Below are 25,465 nucleotides of genomic sequence, written 5' to 3'. Positions count from 1 at the left end.
GAGCAGATGGATTAAAAGCGGTCTTGGCTAATGTTGGCCAAGCTGCTCGCAGAGAATATTCAATGATTGAACAAAAAAAAGTAAATGTAAATGTTTGTAAACAAATTATGAAACATTATTTGTTCAGTGCCTACATATTTACACAGTAACAATAAAGATGAAGATTAGCGAACATTCTTTTGTCTCTTTTTTCACCAAGAAGAATGATAACGATTTCGATCCAGATCGATCGGAACCGCAAGTTGCCGTAAAAGCGATCCGTCAAACTATAACGAACCGATCGTTAAAAACTACCGCAATGCGAACGATCGTTTTCTAACAGTATTTTTATATAACTGATATGCATCTTGACATTAAAAATAAATGAGTGAAAAACTGTGTCTTCTTTCGTAGCCTGGAATATAACGTCTGCAGATTTAAATTACAATCTAAAGTTTCTATCATTGCGCGGAGAGATCAAAGATATTCAGATAATACAAACATATCCTGATACGGCATTCGTTTCATCTCGATTCGTTCTTTTGTCTAAGAATTAAATTTGAAACACTTTCGTTACCAATATCTAATAAAAGCTTAACAAAGCTGTTTCTAAACCCAGAAAATTGTAATTTCAATATTTTTGGTACCAATAGAATGTACTAATTTACGCTTTACAATTTACACTTATAAATTTTTAAACAATTTACAAATTTTAAGGTTATTTTATATTATTCGATCACTAAGTCAAGTATTTTTTCATTGGAAACGCTCAAAATCGATCACTGTATGTTTTATCGGGATCGTATTACGTACTTACCTACATATATTTATGAATACAGGCCCAAGTCTAGCACCATCCCCACTATCGGGCCCTTTGGTAGCGATCGTTGGTCACAGTAACATAGTATGACATCCTAGCTCGGCAGTTGAATTTCGAAACTCGACTGTGCTGGATCGGGACGTTTCGCTCGCTGTTTTCCGTAGTCTTTACATCTTCAGCATTTTTTCGCGAAAAGTCGTGCATTTATTTACATTTTCACCTTCTCTTCGTTTACTTTCACAATGCATATCTTGTGCACGCAAACACTTCCGTTGCCAGAGGTATCGAACATGTTTTATCCGTTCAACACTAGTCTCGAAGAGGAAATCAAGAGATTGTTTTCCAATTTCACAATCGAAACTCCAAACTCGTCACTTCCAGATGGTAAGTTGATTTAGTATTGATTATTTTCAAGGATATTTCTATAATTCCGCACGATTTCGAAGATATGAAATTTGCTGGAAGAATCTTTAAGTAATGCTACCGTCGAAGATCGATCGAAGCGAGACAGAATGCTTTATCGATTTTATATCGATCTTTAGAGCCGGTGAGATAAAAAGCTATTTTAGTCTATGTTAAATTTCCAAATTACGTATGTAGATGATGTAACGTAGCATTGTGTAACGTAACGTAATCTTCTGCGTCGTAAACGATATAGCATCTTCATACTTTTCGTTCCGTAGAAATTTTATTCTTTCTTTCTTTGCTTCTGTTTCCTATTTAAAATGACGTAATTTAATAACACGATGCGTTCTACAGCAAATTCTAATCCTCACGTCATAATAGTTTCGTAAATATTTCTTCTTTATTAAATCATATTAACTAAATAGTAGCGTAAATAATCTTTAGACGTAACCACAATAGCTCTCTCATTATGAATTCCCTATGACTTACGATAAATATGAACTGTCATCGATGACCATTTGTTTCGCTAAAAACAAGAAACGCGTCACACCAATCCATAAGCAACGCGTTTCTTACTTATGTAACACGAAATGATCGGTATATTGATTACTGATTAAAATTCGATAAATTAGGTAGTGATTATAGCTTTTAATTTAATGTTTCGATATTGCGTTTTAATTTGAAATTGCGTGTACATATCATGGTTCATAATGCGCGATGAGATCGCGTTCCGATTAGCAGATACCTTACATAGTTTGTAAACAAACGAATCGATAAAAGGAATTCTGTATTCTAAAACGTTCTGCGGAATAACTCGTCCTTCACGATCGCTAGAAACGCATATTCGACCGAGTTCGCCGAATCAAGTAAAAAATATCACCTGCTAGTTTAATCACTAAATGCACATAATTATTTTTTAGTTCGTATTTTACCAATATTTTATGAACATGTAACAACATGTTAACTATTTGTTTCTTCGAAGAGAAAAGACAAAGGAAGAAAAAGAAACGATACAAGTGATCGTTCTTACTGCGATACAGATATTCGAGATCGAGTAAACATAAACAGAAAATGGCACGTTTTTTGCTCTACCTTAGGTTAAGGGAGTTGAAAGATGATAACTGTGATGGTAATATTCGTATCTCAACACATCTATTCAAAATGAAAACATAGAAATTTTATTGTTAGAGAATGTGTTTTCAATATTGTTTTCGCGGAGAATGTGTTATCAATACAAATATTGTTTTCAGAATCTTTCGATGGCTTTTAAGTCGTGACAATCATAATAATTGTCAGAAATAATATTTATGTTCGATTACACGACCATGTTGTTTTTCGTTACTCGAAAAATCAGGACGAATCTGTTTACAAACTATGAAACACAAGACTTACGGCCGTTATTTTCTCGACTTACACTTTCTCGCATTAGACCTCGAAAAAGCCCTCGCTCGACGAAAATAAACTAGACGCGATTATCCTCGGAGTATTGTATTTCTTTGTAATCGTTCCATCACCTTCGCAAGCTTTCGATGACTAACGATTGTCTTTAATGACCAACGATTTTTTCACTTATAAGTTTCTCACGTAGCATTACTTTTTATTTATTCTTCCTACATTATGTCAATTTATTTGTTCTTCAGTTATTTTTCTTTTTCCTTTTCTATGTACTTTGAAGAAAACCAATTCATGTAATTGTACTTGGCTGTTGTAGTTGACGAAGTAATGGAAGAGTTCCGTCAAAATGGGCGTGATTTCGAATACTGTCCAGATCTGGACAATTTTACGGTGCCAGAAATACCACGCCGCAAGAAAAATAAGAAACCTCTACCTACAGAATGCGTTTTCTGTAGAAACAACGGTGAAGAGGAAGCTTATTACAGGAAACACTTGTTGAAAGATGCCGAAGGTCGTGTTTCTTGTCCGGTTTTGAGGTAAATTGGATTTTCACTATTCACTTCCATATAATTTTTCTAACCCCCTGCAGTCCAAACGAAATTCTATTTCGTTTTATTTGTTCATGCTCGATAAGTTACTTTTACGTTCTATTGATAATTTAGACGAATTTTCATATTTTATAATTTATAATTCCAAGGTTTTCTTACAGAATTGAACTAATACCATTAGTGAAACTTTACAAATCATTAAGATATATATATATATATATATACTATACATATATTACTATTTTTTTGTATTATATAATAACAAGCTTGGAAATAAAGTAAATGAAATTTTATAATAATCATGCTATTTGGAAAGGAACTTTATAAACTGACTTATAACTTGTTGAATCATTGATATTCTGAATTGGTATATTATTATTACTAAGCCCCAGAAAATGTATTAAAAAGAAAAAAAAACTCAAGAGTTAATAATCTTCAAATTATATTCACACTATTTTTTCTTTGAATCTTTAGGGCCTATACATGTCCAATTTGTGGTGCGTACGGAGACGTGGCTCATACGGTTAAGTATTGCCCGAAGAGCCAGAAGCCTGGAACATTAGCGACGGTGAACACGTTCAAGCTATTGAGAAACTCCATGGGCAAACGACGCGTCAAGTAAACCACACGTGACACTCGAACACACATGTCACCATCGTCGTGCCATAAAACATCGAAGTATTTAACTACTTTTCCTCGAGGACTTCGAAGAACAGATGCTTCGAACTTTTCAAGCGTTTCGATATATCATCTGCTGACAGGTAATCTCACCATTGTCGCATCTTTCCAAAATAAGCAACGAAATAAAGTGCCTTACAAGAGTATGCGTTCTAATTTCTAGCAACGATTTGTGTAACAAAGTTGCCATTACGTTGATCTATCGCGGTGGAAGTTTGTTTTACATTTCTTTCACTCGATTATCTTTGTTCTTCTCTTTCTTACATTGTATTTACTTCTTCCTATTTGTGTAACGTGGCACGTAGTGAAAAGGAAACGTAAAATAAACCTCGAAATTTCTAGAAAAAGCGAAGACCGTTCTTGTAACACGAATCGTCTATACAATCGGGAGGCTGTATCCAAAGATCTTATTGTTAGTTGTAGAAATTATACGAAACGTTGTGCCATATATTCTCGTCAAACGTGTCGTTTTAGCTCTTCCTTGCAATATTGCGAACAAATATTCATTCGTATATATATATCGAATATACGTAGTTTTTCCATTTTTCTCGAGCCAGCACTTGATACTATAAATATATTTTTTAAATTCATATACGTTTATCGCATTTGCGTAACGTCCACGAACACCCATATCCCTTAACATTAATCTTCAACAGAGTTTTACGCCGATGTAAGAACGAATTGAATTCGATTTATTGAAACGAATATGTACTGTGATAATGTGAATAAGAAGACTAACAATTTTTACACGACAGCCAGATGTATGACGTTGTTCAAAATCAAGGACAACGTACTGATTCTCTATAAGCCGTTTAACAAAAGCAAATCACGTTTTCCAATCTTAAATGCTTCGAGCCAGGATTCTTTTTTTATCGAGACACGTCAATGGACAGAGAGAACTATACTTATTTGATCTGAAATGAAACAAAGCAACTCTTACATGATATTGCGACTTGAAAGCTTTTACGCAGTTTTATTTATCAATATTAAATGTAACATGGAGATTGCGTTTGTATTGTATTAACGGTTAACCAAAATCATAAGAGGAAAGTTTTTCTTTTGAAGGTTAGCTTTTCTTAAACGACCGACGAGAGGGACCAATGAAATAAAGTTCCTTTTAAAGTGTATACTTGATCGTTCCATAACAATTAAGTAGGTACGTAGAATATATACAAAAGTTTGCAGCTCGTACATTATACTTTTAATTTACCAGACTTCTTTCATGACGCTCGTCATTTTCGAACAATGATCGAAATAATTAAAAAGTGAAATCACGCATGGTCTCTAGATATGTTTATGGATGTTTAGTTACTTTGATGAAACCGACGAACTTGCAAAGCCTCTCGTTCCTGTGTCTTGACTGTGAGTCTCGTCGAAGGTCACCGAAACGAGAATACCAGCGATTAGTCGTGATGTTTACATTCTTTTGATCGGTACTTCGATAACTGACGGTCAGATTCGTGGCTCTTTCCAGGCAGTGGCTTTTTTGTTCGCCGTTTCGCCGATCTTTCTCAGTGCGCGTATTTCACTTTGGACATCCGTCACACGTTCGTCGAAACGTACCAAGTCGAATGAGACAAGTACGTATCGTTCTGTCATATTAACTCTGAATGTATACGAACGACATTTTACCGCGCTATTTCGCTGCGATCATATATCTGTCTTTATTGTTCTTAATAAGAAAACAAAGAAAGAAGACACATAGTCGCAGAGAGATCGCGCAGTAAAATATCGCTCTCATGCATTCAGGATTAACACAGATGAACGAGCGGGTGAATGCATTGGTTTCTCTGCAGCGAGTTTGCTTTTGTAGTTTTGGAAATATTTTTGAATTAGATTAAGCGATAATATTGAACCTTTAGTATATTCTTTATACTTTATTTGGTAAATTTATTTATTTTCGAGTGGTCGAAAAATTTTTCTTTTGCGTATTTTCATATCTAGTGACGAGTAGATTTAAGGTTAATTTTCACAGGGGATTTCGAATACAGTTTGTCGTTTGGCGATAGCATTTAACGAAACTATTTAAGGAAAGATGAGAAAATAATTGTTTTCCGGAATACTTTATGGACAGATTTCACAATTAATAATCAAACAGTTGCACAGTTTTATGTGAAGGTATCGGCTCATCATATTGGAGATTATGTCTGAGGAGACGTAACCTATTGGGCGGTTTTGAAATCGTATAAGAATTGTTTCATGCAATTTAATAGTACTTCAGATTTTCTTGTGATACTTGTTTGTGCGCGCAACAAGATAGGGGAGGAGAAGCCGTCACTCCTGCTCTCTGTAGTGTTGCATTGCTCAAGTATTTCCTCTATGTAAGGTCGAATTCCGTGTCGTAACTTTTAATCGAAATTTCGGGGAGTTTGTTGATATGGATAGAACAATGAGTTTATAGATATGTGTACATTAATTAGATTTCTATTACAGAGTCTTTTATGTTCAAGTTCCTATTATATAGTAATTATTGGTATTTACGTGTTAGGATATTATTATCTATCGAATAAGAATTACAATATTACTCCTGGAGATACATTATGATTGCCGAATACTTTTGTACCATAGATTGACTGTATTCAAGGGGAGAGAGACTTAACAACTTCTAAGAACGAGACCAAAACGATGGCTCGTGTATTTTATTGTCTTTTTTTTGTTCTCCTAATGGGTAAACTAAAGATCCCAAATCTAGGGAATTACTTTGTTTTGTTATTTTTGTTACATTTCTATAGTTTTTGAATCTTTTTCCCTATGTGGAATTTATTAATGTTAAGTAAAATTAATGTTATAAAAAATTAAGGGTCGATCCATAGACTGCTGTTTCTATATTTGCCGTAAGATATGAATTGTTTATAAAGATATTGTATTTCTAATATTTATATAACTACTAACATAATAATATATACATAAATACTAGTTGTAATTAAGTATTATCTATTGATAATGATGTATAGCAGTCCAAAGAGATAATAAATGCGAGGAATAATCGAAAGAATTTTTTACTCTGCTGATATATCGTAAATTATAACGTGACTTGCGACTTTCTTTTTATAGTATATATAAAAACAATGCGCGAAATAATTAAAGAAGGAAGCCATGTTGCGTTTACTATGTGCACTGTCGCTGGCGTTATACGTATAGTACGTATAGTAGATGATTCACAATAAAACGCGAGATGACGTTACAGTAATCTGATGCCAGTGTGGTTTACGATTATGAGCGGCAGGTGATAACGTAGTAATAGCAGCCAGAACAGAGCCCTAAAGAGTACAGAGAAGGTAGCTAATTCCGATGGTTATTACGCTGTAATATTCCTTACTCGTTCCACATTCCGTTTATCTCTGATATATCTCAACACTATTCCTGATAATCCAACAAAAATTGTACAAATGTTAATTTCCGCGCGATTATTCTCCGATCGCATGATCACTCCTTTGTCAAGCATATTATGTATTATATGGCGAGCGATTGAATGTGGCGAAATTTTTTAGAATCTCCACGAACACACGAGAGAAAGAAGCGAATGCTAATTTTGTAAGATGATCAATAGTACGGTGAATGCTTATTTATTTTGAATTTATTTTGATGCGAATGAAACAAAGGACATGTCATATTTTAATTTAGTTTCGATCTTTTCACAACGATGCGCTCGCCATTTCTGCATTGTAATTTTACGGTATAGTTTGCGTACTGCCGTCATGATATATTATATATGTTTGCATCTCATCATTTTTCTTATCATTAATGTTATTTGTACTACTATATTATTAATATTATGTTATTGGCGTGACATTATTTAAGTGTATGTAGTCTGATAATTTGTATCATGATTATTGATGTTTATTAAAGAATACTGCAATTTAAACGAGTGCTTATTTCAAAATATAACCTAACTTAAGAGAAGTAATCGATGTTTAATCGTTCTTTATCAGAAAATCGCGTGTAAAAAAAAAGAAAGGGAAGATATCACATTTTACAGGCAGAAACCATCAACCTTTGCGTGACGGTGGATTTCATGGAAACTGTTCACGTTTTGTACGACATACGCGTCGCCGAGCACAAATCGTTTCGCACTCTTCCAACCGGTAGAAGCAATCACGTCGCTGCGTTTCGATGATTAACTGACCGTCAGGATTTTTGTAGCACTTTTTGCACCGTGACTAAAACGTAATATCTTTTCTTCTTAATCCGACATTGCCTCTCCGTTTTCAAATTTAATCTCAAACATCGATATCAGGAACACACGAAGTTAATTTGTCCGACGCGATTTAAACGCAAGTTATTTATTTCGCGTGCAGATTAACTTGTAGCTGGTCATAATATTTTATGCCGATACTTTTGTGATAGCCGATGGTTTACTAGGTAAGTGGGTCACTCTTTGTATTCGTTACGACGAGTTGCTCAAATAATCGCTCTAGTGTAAGTGGATATTGTCAACGATTTTATTATAGACAAGCCTAGCGTATCAAAATAGCTCTTCAATAAATATAGAATAACCAAACAGAAAGAAGAGCTCATAAACATTTTGTCACGATGAGCGGCGACGTGTGCGGGAACATTAATTTTTATCTTGCCGCATCTTCGAGCCAGTGGATAAACCATGACGTAGTTGCGCTATTGTTTAGAAAATTGAGAACTTGGTCCATATAATAAAACAACCTATTAGCCTTGTGCATGAAATCTGGATATTCCCAGTATGTCAGGAAACCGACACATCCTGTATACATAAACGACGAGTCGTGTTAAAAATCGTTCAATAGAGAACGAGCCAGCGAATAGAAAACAAGCCATGCTGCGGCCTTTTGTGCTAGTTTACTTTATCACGATCTTCTTGATGATTTCAAAAATAATATCTTCTAACAAATCGAACGAAGAGGTGAGAAAAGTGGACAGAACGTTTCACAGTGCCTCGTCACCTTTATTTTTGTTTCATCTACTCAAACTGAAGAAAAAGATCCAGAAGATAGAGAATGTGCCAACCACCCCGCCAACCGCAGACTGCATTTGCGTTCCTTACTACCTATGTGACGCTAATCGTACCATAATTACAGAAAACATTGGAATGATCGACATTCGGTAAATTTTTCTATACCACCAATAAAATTAATTCGTTTGGTTGACTGATCGTTTCTTATGTCAAAACAGATACCGAAGATGCACCGGAGACTTGGAAGTGTGTTGTCATCTACGGAACGTAACAGTCACCACCACTACTATGAAACCTACTACAACTACGACAACAACAACAACAACAACAATGAAACCTACTACTACTACTATGAAGACAATTACCACTACGAAGGCAACGACCACCTCGACTCTCCCGCCGGTGATTTTTCCAACCACAAGCCCTCAACCTGTCCCAATCTGTGTCTGCGTGCTTGTAACTCAATGTGATGCAAACGGAATCATCGGCTATGGTGGAGAAGGCGTAATCAATCCTCGTGTGCAATATATTCAGTGTCCCAGCAGCAACATGGTATGCTGCAGACCGACCAGTGTGATCCAGTATCCTGTAGTAACCAATCCTCCGGTTGTCTCTCCACAAATTTGTGTATTATGTGGAAATGCAATCCAGTGTAACAACGGGATCGTGATTCCAGTAAACGTCGGGATCGTGAATCCTGTGGTGACTTACAATCAACAGACGTGTCCTGTGCCTACTTCTTGCTGTCAGGGGATAAATACAGGCTATGGAAATGGGATTCCAGTGGCAATCGGGCCCATTAGAAATCCTGGGACTTCTCAGGCTTGTTATTGCATGAAAAGTTGGTTATGCACGCCAGGAAACTCTGTCAGTACAGATGGAGCTGGTGCCATCGATCCAAGGTTCTCCGTGTGTGGAAACACGGACGAAATTTGTTGTCGAGCCTCTTCTACGATCAATGTAGCAAGAAATCGCGGTTTAGATGGATTAGGAGAGAGTATCATAAATGGTGAAGCGTCCTTTTCGCAACCTGGGTGTGGTATTCAGAATAAAACGTACGCGGCAGGTACATAGATTGTTGTAAATGATTGTTGAGTCTTGTTAAATTAATGGAACATTAAGTTAATCGAATCTGATGTTTATTTTCTCACAGCTCAACCTTACCCTGTGGACACTGGAAAAACGTATTTCGCCGAGTTTCCGTGGATGGTAGCTCTGTTAACAATACAATCAGATGGTAAATATCTATTCCAATGCGGAGGATCTATGATTACCAAGAGCGCTGTCCTTACGGCTGCGCATTGTGTTACCAAGTAAGCAGATTATGCAAATTTTATAACTGGAAGTTCAACTTGACTATTGAATACTAAAATTTACGAGAAATGGATATCAAAATATAGCTTGTTAGTTTAGGAAATGGTAGACCGATAGCGCGTTTTGGTCAATGGGATCTGGAAAATCAAGCTGGCGACCAACCATTACCCTTTCAAGACGTAAACATAAAAGCCATAATAACCCATCCCCAATTCTATAGTGCTGCTCTATACAACGACATAGCAGTGGTCATTTTAAGCGGACCGGTGAAATTGAATGTCAACGTTGCCCCTATTTGTATGCCGCAGCAGGGATTAATATTTCCTGCTGGTACTAGGTGTATCGGCACAGGTTGGGGGAAGAACTCGTTCGGTAAGATCATTATGATATTTGTATCTTTTTTTTATTTATACATAATCGCAACGTCCTCCTACTTATCAAACCGTAATCAAATGTCGCAACACAGGTGGAACGTATCAAACTGAGTTAAGGAAAGTAGAACTTCCTCTGGTGGACAGAACCGATTGTCAAAATCGTCTTCGAACGACGAGATTAGGAACGTATTTTCAGCTACATAGCTCCTTTGTTTGTGCTGGAGGAGAAGCAAATAGGGATACGTGCCGTGGAGACGGCGGTGGACCTCTTGTGTGTCCTACAGCCACGGGACAATACTTTCAGGTATCACATTACTTCAAGTATTACGTTCTAGAGGTGCCTAAAAATGAGAAAAAAAAAGTACAAAAATTATTTTGAACTTTTTTTTTTAGGCTGGTATAGTGTCTTGGGGAATCGGTTGCGGATCATCAAATATTCCCGCCGTTTACACGAATGTAGCGCAATACTCGCAATGGATCGGTCAACAATTGGCAACTTACGGGGCGTGATAGAAAATAAATATAGTTTATAAATTTTTTATCTAGTCTTTTTAATTTATGATGCATATTTTTGTGTCATTTACTGTGTAAAATTGTGTACCATAAAGAAATATATAGCGCAAGAAAATATTCGTTTTTGTAAATGTAACGAATGTGATAATTTAGCGCTTCGATGAAATTATCTCTGTCATACCTTCTCTGCCATGTTATCTCTGGCATTTGTTTCTATTTCCTTTCTCCCCTTCTTATATGAATTTTCCTCATAGCCATGTTTTATGTTCGATAACAACAATGAACCACATAAATCAACTAGAATTGCTATAATCGAAGATACTGAGAACAATAGTCAACCCCCATAATAAGTCAGAAACGAGGATATACGCAGATTTAAAAATACCAAGGTCAAGGAAAAATCGGTAGGTACGCAAAAAAATACAAGGGAAGAATGGCAACACAGCCAAACCAGCTGGCTGTTGAAGCGAACAAAATTTTCATAGAAAGAAGATTCAAAAAAAAACACCACCTGACTTCACTAAAGAAATAAAATAGTCAAACTCGAAAATGGTATCCTGCTAGGGATAGCCATCCACATGCTATTTAGCAATTAAGTTAGAAAAATTTACCAAATGTCGAGCTAGACAAATTGTAAAGTACAAATTAAATAATAATAAAAAAAAAAAAATATTTTGTGTTCGAATAAACGCAATATGTAACGACTTTTGTTCGAAGCAGTAACAAACATAACCTATAAAACTACAAATGTTTCCTCTAAATATTCCATGAAACTAAACTATGTCATTCGGTTAGAAAAATATTGATTACAGTTTTGAGTCACTAGGAGGTGAACAATGCACACTATTATGATATTCTCCCAGATAATAATAATATTCTCCCATCAATTATCTATGATATGCATCGCTATATATTATAACGTGAATGTTATATCAGCTATTGTAAAATCTCACGAATTGATAAGAACGATTAACGGGACATTGTTGCGACCTATTTTTTACAACGCATCTAGATTGCACCGATATCATCTATCCATTGTCGCGACATCTAGTGTAAAATAAATCAATTATTATACGTCAAATCATTTATTCGAGTAAAGTCTGATACAAACGATTTCTGCGCGCGATGTCACTGCGATCGTAATATGTCTATCTTCGTTGTTTTTAAACAGGAAAACAGAGAAAAATATATAATTGTGGTGATATTGCGCGAACAAAACTGATTTGTCCACATTAGACCTATATGCCCAAAACAGCAAAGAAATGACAAAGTAACAACAAAGAAATAAATTTAATATCTTTTTTTGATTTGGTATATGTACGAGTAACTGAAATCAGAATAGTTAAGTAGTATACTTGACCTTAACATAAAAATATGGCGAATTCTAAGAATATATTAAATTCCCGACACGTTCTTTAGAAGCAACAGCAGTTGAAATTAAATGGGGATAGATACAAATCCTCGAGAGGTTATCGTTCGATGATTATACGCAAAGTTAGTGACCTGTTACAATTTTATTTTTACTAATAGAAATACCATTGTTTAAATTCACGAAAACTTGTTTCGGTAACGAATCCAAGAGGAAATCAAATTAAGTTTTTATTATGAATATCTCGAAAGACAAGCTTCCGAGTTTGGACATCAACAGACTTCGGAAATCACCGTTAAGACGTACGTATTGGAATAAGTTGTACAATTTAAAAATAATAGCGTAAAAATTTATAAGTAATAACGAGATTGTTAAAAAAGGGAATCCTACCTATTCCGAAAAGGAAAGAAACCTGTTCGTATAAATTTCATGGTTGCGCATGGGGAATACCACCTAACTGGTGGGAGCAAGATCATGTCAATACCGAATGGGTTAAGAGTTCAGAGGAAACATAATACGCGTTATATATGAACGCTGGAATGGAGAATCATGAAATCATGAATACTGGTGGGGGCAACTCTCATAAATGCTCGAAGCTAGGCTGCTATATGTGCAAACGAAGAAATCGTGAGCTCGACGTTCTGTCGTGTTGCTCTTCCAGAAGAAAACTCGGCAGCGTCTATTTAAGATCGATTTATAGTGAGTACTCTATTGTTTTTGATATACGACGTATTAAATGAACGTAATGTATTGTATTGTAGTTATATACTTTTTGCTGTTTAACGAAATTAAATAATTAAAGTAACAGGAATATGATTATAAATTTTAGTTCTTTTGATTTTAGTAGAAAAATCTATTTGTCAATTATGTGAATAAACCTTGTGGAACTATAGAGAAATTCTAGGTACAACGTGTGTCACACTGTTTATAAAGATATAAAAGAAGGTAAAGGTATGAAGAAATTGTTGGAAGTTTTCTTGGAAGTCCTTGACGGGCAATACTAACATTTGTTTCCTTGAAATGTGATAAATACGTATGTATTTATTACGGTTAGAGTAATTTCTGTAAAAGTATCTTTGATGGTTGATTTTATACCTAAGTGACAAGTTCGTTCGGTTAATCGACGTAAAAGAGTGAAAGAATATTTCAGTTCGAGAATGTGGATGTTTCGATCGGATGGTCAACCGGTTCCATATAATAGTGTCAAGTAGATTAAGAAAAAGGTCAGTGTCATGAATAGCCGATCTGACACGAATACGGGGGCAGATGCTTACATAATAATTTCCCATTAAAACGATGATTTGTTAAGTTTTACATTTAGTTCTTGGCATCATTGTACTGGCTGCATGTTTCTACGATTTTTCGCTTTAACGATTTTATTTACATCTCTTTTGAGCTAACGCGATAAATCATGGAAATTTCGAACAGGAAAATGTTGCTTATTTAAAATTCACGGATTATTTATAAACATTGCGTAATATGCTGGACAATTAATCGCGTTCAGCCACCCATGACGAAGTTTACAGTCAAATGTTGATTTACGTTTGGTTACGCAGTGAAACGATAATTACTTTTTCTAGGAAACCTTGAATCTCTTGCCTTAATTTCAATGATTGCGGTTAGATTGCGAAACCAACAAATTATTATTCGTCAGACCGTGAACTTCTCCGGATTTCTATAGTCTCCTCATGTTGAATATTTCCCTGAATATCAAATGTATTTTTTTTTATCAAGGTAAACGACAATTACATTTATCAACATAGTTGATCATCTGTCTCATCGACTAGTGTAATGAAGATAAATCATTTTACGTTGGACGCTAATGTCAACTATGAACGATTACCCTGTGTATATGTTTTGAAAGCGTTAGAAGAAATTAGTATGAAACTGCATAAAAGACGAATAATGGTCAATGTTAATGATTGAACGCCTCAAGCTTACCTTACGGTCAATTTTTCGAAACGCTTCCCCTATTTTTGTGTATCTAAAGGGGAGGGGAGGGGGAGGGGAGGGGAGGGATATCGTCGCGTCATACCGGTTTTATCTTCGTGAAGTCATTCTTATTTATATGCAAAACAAAATGAGACTACCGTAGTCAGCCTATAATCTCTTGCGATGCTCGTAGATATTTACTTTGGGGCATCCATTTGAGTATTGATCTTGTCCTTTTGTGGACATTCAGATATGTGCAAACTATCGATGAACCAATCGTATTTTCTTTTTTCTTGCGAGACTGGTGTAACTAGATTAACGTGTTTTCTTCATAAAAATATTGTATTGCATCGAGAGCGGTAAGATTATTTTCTTGCATCGAATCGAATCGAATCTTCATTCGAAAGAAAACATTCATCGACCAATCAAGTAAATTATTTAATCTATCCGCTCGAAGCTTGACAAATCACGCCAAGGGTTTATCCCAAACCCGAGAAAGGTCTGGTTAACATCCTCTTAACCGATAGTCCCTACTTATAGCATCTCAAGAACTCAAAGCCTCAAGAGCCGTTGCACCTCATGCTCTTGAGATTGTAAAGATCCACTCTAATCTATAGAATAATTCTGTTTCAGAACTTTCAACACAGCAATGTGGGGAATACTATTGACACTGGCTGTGTCCAGTTTTTCTTTGGTTGTATCAGCCCCCCAAAACGATGGTGGATTGGATTCCTTGATAGCGAGCTTAACTGGAACAAATTCTTCAACTCAGGCCCCTATGGCGGACGCTGAGTTGAATGCTCTAATATCGGACGTATTTAATCAACAACCAACCTCCACTACAGCGGCGACTATTTTGGGTACAGATAACAAGCCGAAACAACCACAAGAAGACTGTGAATGCGTACCGTATTATCTATGTCAAAACGGCACCATTTCAGATAACGGAGAAACAATCATTGATATCAGGTTCGGCTTCGATGATGAGACTAGCTATATGGGGTGAGTTCTAAAGATTAGTCTCAAAGTGGCAAGTGTCAGCACTGTTATTGGCAGAAGTAGTGCACGATTGTAGGTAATATTGGATTAGTTGTATCTATGTTATGAACATATAGGTATATTTATTGAGTATGAATAAATACACTTCAAAGTTGATTTTGCATGTACGATGATTCGTTGTCTAATAAAATATGTGGGTGTCAGGTTTATTTATTACTTGTTCGTGTGAGCGTTAATTCTCATCGAATCGAATGTGCACGCCGCATGAGACTATCTTTGGATTTACTCCAAATAGATTTTTCACTTTATGTAATAAAAGCAATATCGTCAACCACTCTAACTAGTATTACAGTTAAAATTCTTTTGATGTGGCTTTTGAAATATGAAGTGAGAAATTTGTCTAGCCAGAAATTTTTACATTTGAATCTTTATAGTGTCATTGTATAAATTATATCTTATGTTTTTGTATCTTCGTTATAATATTGATTTATGGAAATGCAACCTTAACAATGTACACAATGTTAACGATACAGAGCCTCATGGGGCAAATGCGCGAACTACCTGGAAGTCTGTTGTAAGCCACCAGACAGGACTAATCCCAACGAAATAATTACGCCCCCGCCAATCGCGAGGAAAGGTTGCGGGCAAAGACACCCCAACGGCGTTGGTTTCAGAATTACCGGCGACAAAGATAACGAAGCGCAATTTGGCGAGTTCCCGTGGATGGTGGCTATATTGAAGGAAGAAATGATCGGAAATGAGAAAGTGAACCTTTATCAATGCGGAGGTTCCTTGATTCACAAGCTGGCTGTTTTAACAGCCGCTCACTGTGTGCAAGGGTAAATAATCTAGTCCTTCTAAATATTATGATTGACATCGATTCACCTGGCATTTTGTAACTAAACACTTATAATTTTCCAATAGAAAACAACCATCTGAGTTGAAAGTTCGTGCTGGAGAATGGGACACGCAAACCAAGGACGAAATATATCCTCATCAAGATCGTAAAGTAGAAAAAGTGATCGTTCACCAAAATTATAAAGCCGGAACTCTATTTTATGATTTCGCCATTTTGATCTTGTCTGAGCCGGTGAACCTCGTGGACAACGTGGATCTCGTTTGCCTGCCAGAACGAAATGCTGTGTTCGATAATTCTCGGTGTTTCGCTAGTGGCTGGGGCAGAGACATCTTTGGTAAAGATCTCCAGGCGAGCGCCTACAGTTTTACGTAGATTTCGAACCACTAGAAAGCGCGCTGATATAAACACAATACAATTACGAAGCTCAATCGGGATTTGAGAATCGAGGATTTTCCGGTTATAAATTCGTGCCCAACCAACCGAACCAGCGTGTCTCTAATCTATTAATTTGAATAGATCTATTCAATCTTATTCTAAAAATTCTCGGACTTCTAATTGGAACGTTTGTTGTATAGGTAAGGAGGGACACTATCAGGTAATCTTGAAGAAAGTAGAATTGCCGACAGTGCCTCATAGTGAATGCCAGAACAAGCTTCGAGAAACTAGATTAGGAAAATACTTCCGTCTTCACGAAACCTTTATGTGCGCTGGTGGAGAGCCTGGGAAAGATACATGCAAAGTAAATTAATTATTATACATAGATCTTATAATCAGTTGTCAAATCCATTATAGCTTTATTGTCATATACTATCATGTAGTATCACGTAAATCGTATATCATGTATTACAGAGTATAAAATTTTCTTTTAGGGTGATGGAGGAGGTCCTCTTGTATGCCCCATGAAGAGTAATCCTGGTACGTATTTGCAAGCAGGTATTGTAGCATGGGGAATCGGTTGCGCGGAAGGTGGAACTCCAGGTGTTTATGCCAATGTTGCCTCAGCGCGTGATTGGATCGATGAACAAATGGCTTTTAACAATTTGGATAATACCGTTTACCAACCTCAAGTATAGACTGATTGATTTTTGCAAATCGTTTTATAAGTTTGTACACATAGCAATCAATGTCGTTTTTCCATGGAAAGACTGCTGTATTCTTCGGGTACTATTTTTTTAATAATAATGTGCGTGACATCCGTTAGTGGATTTTTTTTCAGAAAAATATTCTCTCGAAACTTAGATATTTTTTCACAATTTTAAATAGCTTTGGCATTACTTTCTTGGCTAGATCTTTCCTCTTCCCCTTTGTATTGTAAAATTAAATGTGAAAAGTAAACGTGGAAAGTGAACGTGGAAAATAAACGTAAATACCTAACGGGAAATAACAGTTTCTATAAAGTTAAAGCTAACGATTGAATATAATTTTTATGTCGAGTAACTAATCTGTCAAATATCTCCACAGTTAAAAAGTATGGAGATAAAAAAAAAAATGTTAAATAATGATGATCATAAAATTATATTTGGTCGTAGACTTTGTCACGTAAAATTCATGATAAAAAAGGAAGAGCTGAGCAATAGCTTAACTTGACTGTCCTTTTATATTTTTATATGCTTTTATTCACAAAAGTGGTTAAATACAATATTACAATGAAGTTACAAAGTATTAAAATAGTTGTTCAAATCGCGGCCAAGACTGTACCCAAGACAAGTCTTGTGGTCGAATGACGCAGTTTTATATGTCGAGTTTGTCGAAGTTGAGGAGCACGGAGAGGATCCTGAGTGCCCTACGTGATGGGGAAAATTTGGTGTTGGGCTGTGTGCAAAGGTAAGGTCACGGTCTAAAGATTCATCGTCAGGTAGTGAGGAATGACGTGGATTTGGATATGGTTGCTGTCACAGGTGCACTTCTACAGGGTTCTACAAGGTGCATTTAGCACGTGTTTGGCAAATGAAATAGCTTATGAGCACACCACTCCATTGATTCTCTTCAGATACGCTGTAGAGACAGCAAAATGTATTGTGTTTCCAGACCCTTAAGCATATTTCGGAGAGGTATACCTGCTTTCTAGGAAAAATATCGTGAACAATCCTTCATTCAGGTTGGTTACAATTGCTAGAAACATGCACAATTGTTTTTTTTTTTTTTTTTTTATTAAAATGCAACTTTCCAATCAGTGGTTGACATAATAATTCGTTTGCGCGTTTCGCGCGGCGGGGCCTTATTTCAAGAATTTTTGTATATATACATGTATGTAAACGCGGGAAGTCGGATAAATTTTAAGCGTTTCATTTGTAATACATGGATTGAAATACATTGTGTATAGTTAATATGAAATTTTATTTTATTTTATTATTTAATTTGTACTTTACAATTTGTCGAGCTGGACATTTGGTAAATTTTTCTAACTTAATTGCTAAATAACATGTGTATGGCTACTCACAGCGAGATACCATTTTCGAGTTTGATTATTTTATTTCTTTAGCGAGGACAGGTAGGTATTTTCTTTTTAGTCTTTTTTTCTATGAGAGTTTTGCTGGCTTCAGCAGCCAACTAGTTTGGATGTTGCCGTTATTCGTACCTGCCGATTTCTTCCTTGACCGTTGGTATATTTAAGTCTGCGTATATCCTCGTTTCGGACATGTCATGGGGCGTTGACTATTGTTCTCAGTATCTTCGATTGTAACAACTGTAGTAGTATGAAGTAAGCGCTGTTTTTATTAAGCTTTAAAAATTATATTACTGCCATAGTTAAAAGAAACGTATATCTTTTATATAATTAAAATATCTGTTTCTTTTTAATTTAACATAGCCTACATTTAATTGTACTTGTAATTTATTTATGTGAAAGATTTGTATAATATTATTTGCATTCATTGTAATAAGTTTTTGAATTTAATGTCATCAATTTATGAAAGAATCAAGGAAGCTTTCTTTCTAAAATTCATGTACTAATTATTCACAGTATAACTGTTAATATAAACACTTCTTGTTGGAATTAATTATTCGAATAATTCTGTACTTTTTAATCTTCTTAACTGATAACAGGCATGTTCGTAACTTATGGTAATTTGTGCGTGCCTCCCCGTACTTCTAGTTGGTATAAAAATGTAGTAGGTGAAGGTGAATAAGTTGTGTTGTAAGAAAAAAATGGGCACTTAAGTCTTCAAATGGCTCTGAAACGACGAACTTATAATATATGTAAATATTCATTGTACTTTTTGACTTTGTAACCTCAGTTGTCCTAATATCCGTCTACACACGTAACTTCTAACTTCGATTGATATATTTATTCAAGTTAGGCACACTAATCCAGAAACAGCAGCCACATTACAACAAGGGCATACCACAAAAATAGAAAAATAGCTACAAGATAAACAAATAAAAGCAAATCCCAGTAAATGCAAGCATATTACATTCAATTGAATGGCGCTCACATAACATAAACAAGGTAAGTTAAATACCTAGGACTCCACTTAAACACACAACTTACATGGAAAAAACATACTAAATCAATTATAGACAAAATACGAATAAAAAGAAGACAGATGTACTAGCTATCAGAATTAGATCAAAATTTAAAAATAGATAAATATAATGAAAATTACAATTCAGACTGTAACAATAAAAACCTTGGTAATAAAGGTACGGTAATAAAAACCTTGTTGAAGAGGAAAATAATATAATACATACTCCAAATAAGAATTCATATAAGAGCAAAGATTTATTAAGTCAAAAATGTAACAGTACTAACCAGAATGTACTAATAATACTCCCAAAAAAAGAAAGTTCAGTAGAAGTTGTGTACCATCAGAGGAAAATGAATCTTATATATTATATATTATATAATATAACCGTTATATATTAAAAATAGTTACAAAATTATACGAGTTAAAAGTTTTAACCAATACTATTAAAAATATAGTATATTATAAATGTAGTATTCATGAAAAGAACTGGATATTCTATCAAAGTGATTAATGATATGCTATGAACCATTGTGAATAATAATGACTTTGAATTCATAAATTGGGTTTCAAAAATATTGAAAGAATATATTATGCCTGGTGAATATTGGATTACATTGAAAAATTTATTGCTTAAGATAGGACATCTGAATCCAGAAATTATAGAAATTATTTTACAAGAACGTATAAGCACACAATCACATACTGAGGAAGTAAATTTTAATATTATTCATAAACTAGATTGTAAAATAAATTATAATATACTGTCATCCTTTAAAAAATTGATTAAGAATAAAAATAAAATTCAAGGAATAAAAGAAGATATATTATCTGAATATGATCAAGGCATTGGATCACCAGATTCATGTTCTACGGTAAATGAATCAGAGAGATTATTAGAGACAAATGAACATATAAATATATTTGAGAAGGACACAAGGAGAGAAATGAACAAGATAACAGTGATAATGTACAAGATGAAAATTATTCTTTAAAATTATATAATAGGTAAACAAAAAAATAAAATTTCTTGTTTTACATATTTGCTGTTGTCACAAACATAATTTATACTGTGTCCAAAAAAACCATTTAATATTTGTATACACAGCATACTGAATAAATGAGCCTTAGTAAACACATATTATCATTATGATAAATGACTTAGTACTAACATAATGCTTATGTATCATATAAATATTGAACGGTCTTTTTTGAATTCCCTGTATAGTTATTCTTGGGTATTTATTTATGTTATTTCTTTTTTATGTTTGGGCATACATATATTTCTATGTATACATATTTTATACTTTTAAATTAAGTTTTATACTTATAAACTAAAATAGTGAATATATATATGTATATATATATTTTCTGTTGTTTAAATCTGACAAAAATAATCAGATAAGTTTTTATTGATTACATAAAATGTTATTAGCTAATTCTCAAGTTGTAGTATAAAATTTACGTATTATATTATTTTAAATCGTAAATGCTAAATTTGTATGAACTTGGTCACTTCTATCATAATTTACTATAATAAAATAAAGATTTACTTAAATGACTTAAGGATGATTAGAATATAGGAGTAGAAAATAAGAAAAATCTTTGTATTTATTGAGATAAGATCACAATAGGCAAAAACCAATATGTGACTATTATTATTATTATAAATAAAATAAAGATACACAATTAAATGTTAATATTTATTCAAAAATTCTCCTAAATATATTTTATTTTTTACGCACCTTACCTAGTCCAAACTAGAGTGACCACTGTATGTTACCAAATATTGTTTGATATTGGTAAATATGCTTTATAGTATGGTAAAATCACAAATTTATTTCTGTAAGATTAATGCTGTAACTATTATGCTCTTTGTTGAAATATACTTAACAAATCAACAACCTATAGAAGCTTTTTTGTTACTTAGACATGAGTTAAGAGTTCTTTAATATGTTGGAGATGATATTTAAAATAACAATTATAATTAATTATAGTCATTTTCATATAGCTTACTCTTTTCAGAAACTAGTATTATGTATACTGATCTTTATAAGTAGAAATTACTGTGTATTGTAAAAGATATTTTTCTTAAAGTAAAAATAATGACCATTTTATTAGATGTATTTTGTAAGAAAATTTCCAGTATATGCTTATTTTCTTCTGCAATTTCTAGTTCAGAATCAATATAGCAATTTTGATCCAAAATTAGGTAAGATGAAGTGTATTGGTTATACAAATATGTAACAAGTATAAACTTTTAATTTTTACTATCCTTTTTAGATCTTACGAATTTCGTAAATAAACTAATACCAGTGCTTCTGTTAGAAAAAGATGACCATTTTATTGTGCGTATTGTAAGAGTGATTAATCGTTACGATCTTACACTAAACACTGTTACATATCGTGCATTAATTGCTAAGCTATTTGATACTGATATCGATTTGTCAAAATGTTTCATCATACTGCAGTTGGATTAGGAATATATTCTAGAATACAGGTAGAACAGATACGTATTAGTGCATTTTTATATTTAAAAAAATAAAATTAAAATTTATTCATAAGAAATATTTATATCGATACATATATTATCTTCATTAGTTTTTGAGATCAGTTGTCTCCAACGATACATTTTAATATAAATATTAGGTTGTCCGAAAAGTTTCTTTCGTTTCATAAGGTGATAATAGATGAACAACAATTTCTGTCTTATATTATTTTATTGAATTAGGTATGATCCATTTCGTTATATTTCTATTATTACGTTCGTGTATAATTTAATAAACTGATATAAAACAAAAAACATTGTGCGTCTATTATTTCCTTATAAAACGAAAAAAACTTTCCGAACAACCTAATACCAATTGGACAAAAGAAGAAATGTATCTTGCAATATTGGATTCAATGATACAATTTTTATTGCATGTTGGACATGGACTCGGTAATATTAACCCAAGAGAATTCAATATATATCTTAATTTTGAAGCAAGTTATATCTACTATAAAATTCACTACGGACATTTACCAATTTTATAAATGAACTTTAATTCTTAAAAAAAAATCGCTTTAAATAAAAAATTTATTGGTGAAAGAAAAGACTAATCTGGAAGGATTGAAAAAAGCAAAATTTTAATGAAAAATATATTGAAAAGTCAATTTAATCCACCCATTTTAATAGCAAAAAGGAGATTAGATAAAATATGTAAATTAACTAAGAAAAGTATCTTGTTACTTAAAGGATAAGGTAGAAAAGTAATGAAAACAAGATTCTACTTCTTATCAAAGTGGGTAACTCTTTGGATTAATATTTCTTTACATTTTTTCTAAGCTATTTCGTTTATGGAAATTGATTATTGTTTTAATTTTCATTAGAATTGTTTTATACGTAAGTTATTACAAATTAAAAAATGACTTTGTTATTTTTAAATTGACTATGTTTTGGTAGATTGTACAATAAAACTGCATAAATCATTGGTATTATGTAATTACACAATGGTAGAATATGTACATGTGAATTTGTGTTCTTTTTGAAAGTATATTACAGCTATACAAAAATAACATGTATTGTAGTTGTAATACTGACAATTAAACTTTTGATATCCTGAATAATTGCCATATGTTTTAAAATTAAATTAAATTAAGATTAAATCCAATACTTGCATACAATGGACACTTAAGTACAACACCAAATTGTATTGTCATATTAGGTGTAAATACTTACATATATATTTCAAGAAAAACATGTATCTACAATTTATATAAAACAGTTTGATGTAAATTAAATATTTAATATATTAATAACGATGTTCGACCTTTCAACTAATACTTAGTAAAAAAGTTATAGTCCATTAATCAAACTCTGGAATATCATCAAATGAATAACCTGGTACCTTTTGATAAGCTAAAATAGCTACCCTCATATGATAAGCACCTGGTATAAACATTAGAATTCCTAAAATAATAACTGGCCACATACGATCTGAATACTGTAAAAGATAAAGTAATTATTAAATACACACTACGTACATTACATTATAGTGAAATTGTCATTACAAATAATACAGCTACAAGTAAAATGAATAGAATATTCTTCTTAGATATGATAAAATGTAATAGTAACTGTATTATATATTTTTGGGTTAAAAATATTTAAAAAAGGTATTTAAAATATCTTACCTTTGAATCAATATGTCCACTTACAATTAGACTACCCATGATGAGCATAATAGTACCTCCAACAAAAAGAAGAGCAGCTAACATAATGGCTTTCCATGGTATTTTCACAGGTGGATTCACAAACTGTTAGAGACAAATGTAATTAATCATTAGTATTTGTCTTTGAATTATTTTTAATTTAATTACATAACATTTTGATCGACTTTAATTAATGTATTTATGTTATTTTGAAGTAGAAGAGTATTTAAAATATACATAAAGGATGATATCTGACCTGTGAATCAACAAAGCCATTGTCAGTTTCTGTAAGCTGTGTATAATCCACGTTGTTGAATTGTCTGTCACCGCTGCCAGGTTTTCTTCTTGACATACTCACTTTGTTAATATAATCTGTAAAAACGGATAAAACACATTGCATTCTTTTTCATGTGTAACTATATTTTAAAACATTACGTATTTTTACAATATCCAAATTATTAGTGTCTATGTAAACAAAATTAAATTAATTTCTGTATTATATCATACAGTTGCACACAAATAAACTTATCTTGCGTAGATAAATAGCGTGTTTCAATTATTTTTGACAATTTAATTTATAACAATATTTATTAAAAATCTTTTTTTTAAATATAAACTATTAGCATATAATACTTATAAGTACCATTTACATTATTACTTAGTTATTTATATCCATACTACACAAATATAATACATCAATTGGGCTTAGAGTAGTAAACATTTTAACCTCTTTTATATTCACATATATTCTATAATTTATCAATAACTCGCTGTACTTACTTAATTCTTAATTAACACATGCCATCGAAAACAATTTAGAAAATTATCAATTTTTCATTCGTTATACTCGTAGAAACAACTAAAAACAAGCTCTTGTAGGTTATGTGTCTATCAATATTTGATAACGCGCGTTAAGTTCAAGACGCATGCGCGTCTATTAAAAGAAGGAATGACTAGATACCGAGGGAATATTTAAATACTTGATTTATCTATCACCGAGTATTAATGAATAAAGATGAAGGCTCTGGTTTGAACAATTTATAATAATACTTTAGTATCAAGAACTAAAAATGAAATCAAGAAATAGAAACTACCTGTGCCAAACCAGCTCGTCCACATATCAATTAACAATTGCACACTTATGCTCGTGTTGAAAATATGTAATTATTTTCTTCTTCATCCACTTTCCTATCGATAAAGATAAGGTTGCACGATCTTCTGAACGAAAAGATCATGCCGCGAGTTCACTTTAATAAATCTTTTTAACAGCATATTCTTCTAACGAATGAACTAAATTCTGAAAAGTTCGCTACTTTTTTGACACTCTTTATATCGATATAAGAGATTCTATAGTCTCTTAAAATACTTGGTTAAATTATCCAAGATTCAATAGTTATGCAAATGAATGGATAAAATTGTATATGACCATTGTTGCTCGCTCTTTCACAAGTTGAGAGGGCTAGATTGGTATTTTCCTTACAAATTTTTATGAAACAACATTGCTGATTCGTTATAAAAGACACACTTGTGAAGGAATTTGTCACATGAAACTTAAGTAATTTACGTCTAGACTTTCCTTACGCACACCACTGGCATAGGCAACTTTAACCTCGAGATTTTCGATTACGTTTGTCAGTCGGTCGGATCGATCTGCGAAAATGAAGAGAAGTGGAAGCTGTGCTTTTCTGCGCCACG

At 33.3% G+C, this 25,465-nt stretch overlaps 4 protein-coding genes across 7 annotated transcripts; 3 read left to right on the top strand and 1 right to left on the bottom strand.

The window, feature by feature from the left end:
- Positions 1 to 863: 863 nt before the first annotated feature.
- LOC100642642 lies at positions 864 to 7,690 on the top strand. Its single transcript, XM_003397315.4, has 3 exons — positions 864 to 1,183; positions 2,916 to 3,135; positions 3,622 to 7,690. Exons 1-3 carry the CDS (start codon positions 1,042 to 1,044, stop codon positions 3,767 to 3,769), a joined length of 510 nt encoding a protein of 169 aa, XP_003397363.1. The 5' UTR covers positions 864 to 1,041; the 3' UTR covers positions 3,770 to 7,690.
- A 735-nt stretch (positions 7,691 to 8,425) lies between these two features.
- LOC100642334 (serine protease 7) lies at positions 8,426 to 11,110 on the top strand. The gene is made up of 7 exons (XM_048408217.1): positions 8,426 to 8,430; positions 8,563 to 8,901; positions 8,971 to 9,818; positions 9,906 to 10,065; positions 10,161 to 10,438; positions 10,533 to 10,744; positions 10,834 to 11,110. The coding sequence occupies exons 1-7, from the start codon at positions 8,426 to 8,428 to the stop codon at positions 10,948 to 10,950; spliced, it is 1,959 nt and encodes a 652-aa protein (XP_048264174.1). The 3' UTR covers positions 10,951 to 11,110.
- Positions 11,111 to 12,873: 1,763 nt separating this feature from the next.
- LOC100648752 (phenoloxidase-activating factor 2) lies at positions 12,874 to 17,312 on the top strand. Of its 3 annotated transcripts, none has more exons than XM_048408061.1 (6): positions 12,874 to 13,021; positions 14,888 to 15,256; positions 15,787 to 16,092; positions 16,178 to 16,446; positions 16,688 to 16,851; positions 16,982 to 17,312. In XM_048408061.1, the coding sequence occupies exons 2-6, from the start codon at positions 14,904 to 14,906 to the stop codon at positions 17,183 to 17,185; spliced, it is 1,296 nt and encodes a 431-aa protein (XP_048264018.1). In that variant the 5' UTR covers positions 12,874 to 13,021; positions 14,888 to 14,903; the 3' UTR covers positions 17,186 to 17,312. The 3 variants fall into 3 exon arrangements, with proteins under 3 accessions (XP_048264018.1, XP_048264016.1, XP_048264017.1); XM_048408059.1 differs by lacking the exon at positions 12,874 to 13,021 and adding an exon at positions 14,485 to 14,613; XM_048408060.1 differs by lacking the exon at positions 12,874 to 13,021 and adding an exon at positions 14,492 to 14,613 and having other exon boundaries at positions 14,888 to 15,223.
- Positions 17,313 to 23,044: 5,732 nt separating this feature from the next.
- Positions 23,045 to 25,439, bottom strand: LOC100642455 (transmembrane protein 230). Of its 2 annotated transcripts, none has more exons than XM_003397314.4 (4): positions 24,865 to 25,439; positions 24,027 to 24,142; positions 23,753 to 23,875; positions 23,045 to 23,562 (listed from the first exon to the last, which is right to left on the bottom strand). In XM_003397314.4, exons 1-4 carry the CDS (start codon positions 24,887 to 24,889, stop codon positions 23,425 to 23,427), a joined length of 402 nt encoding a protein of 133 aa, XP_003397362.1. In that variant the 5' UTR covers positions 24,890 to 25,439; the 3' UTR covers positions 23,045 to 23,424. The 2 variants fall into 2 exon arrangements, with proteins under 2 accessions (XP_003397362.1, XP_003397361.1); XM_003397313.4 differs by lacking the exon at positions 24,865 to 25,439 and adding an exon at positions 24,551 to 24,709.
- Positions 25,440 to 25,465: the final 26 nt, after the last annotated feature.

Source organism: Bombus terrestris, chromosome 8 (assembly GCF_910591885.1).
Source record: "Bombus terrestris chromosome 8, iyBomTerr1.2, whole genome shotgun sequence".
In the NCBI taxonomy this organism is placed as follows: domain Eukaryota; kingdom Metazoa; phylum Arthropoda; class Insecta; order Hymenoptera; family Apidae; genus Bombus; species Bombus terrestris.
This window is presented reverse-complemented; position numbering and strand designations above follow the sequence as displayed.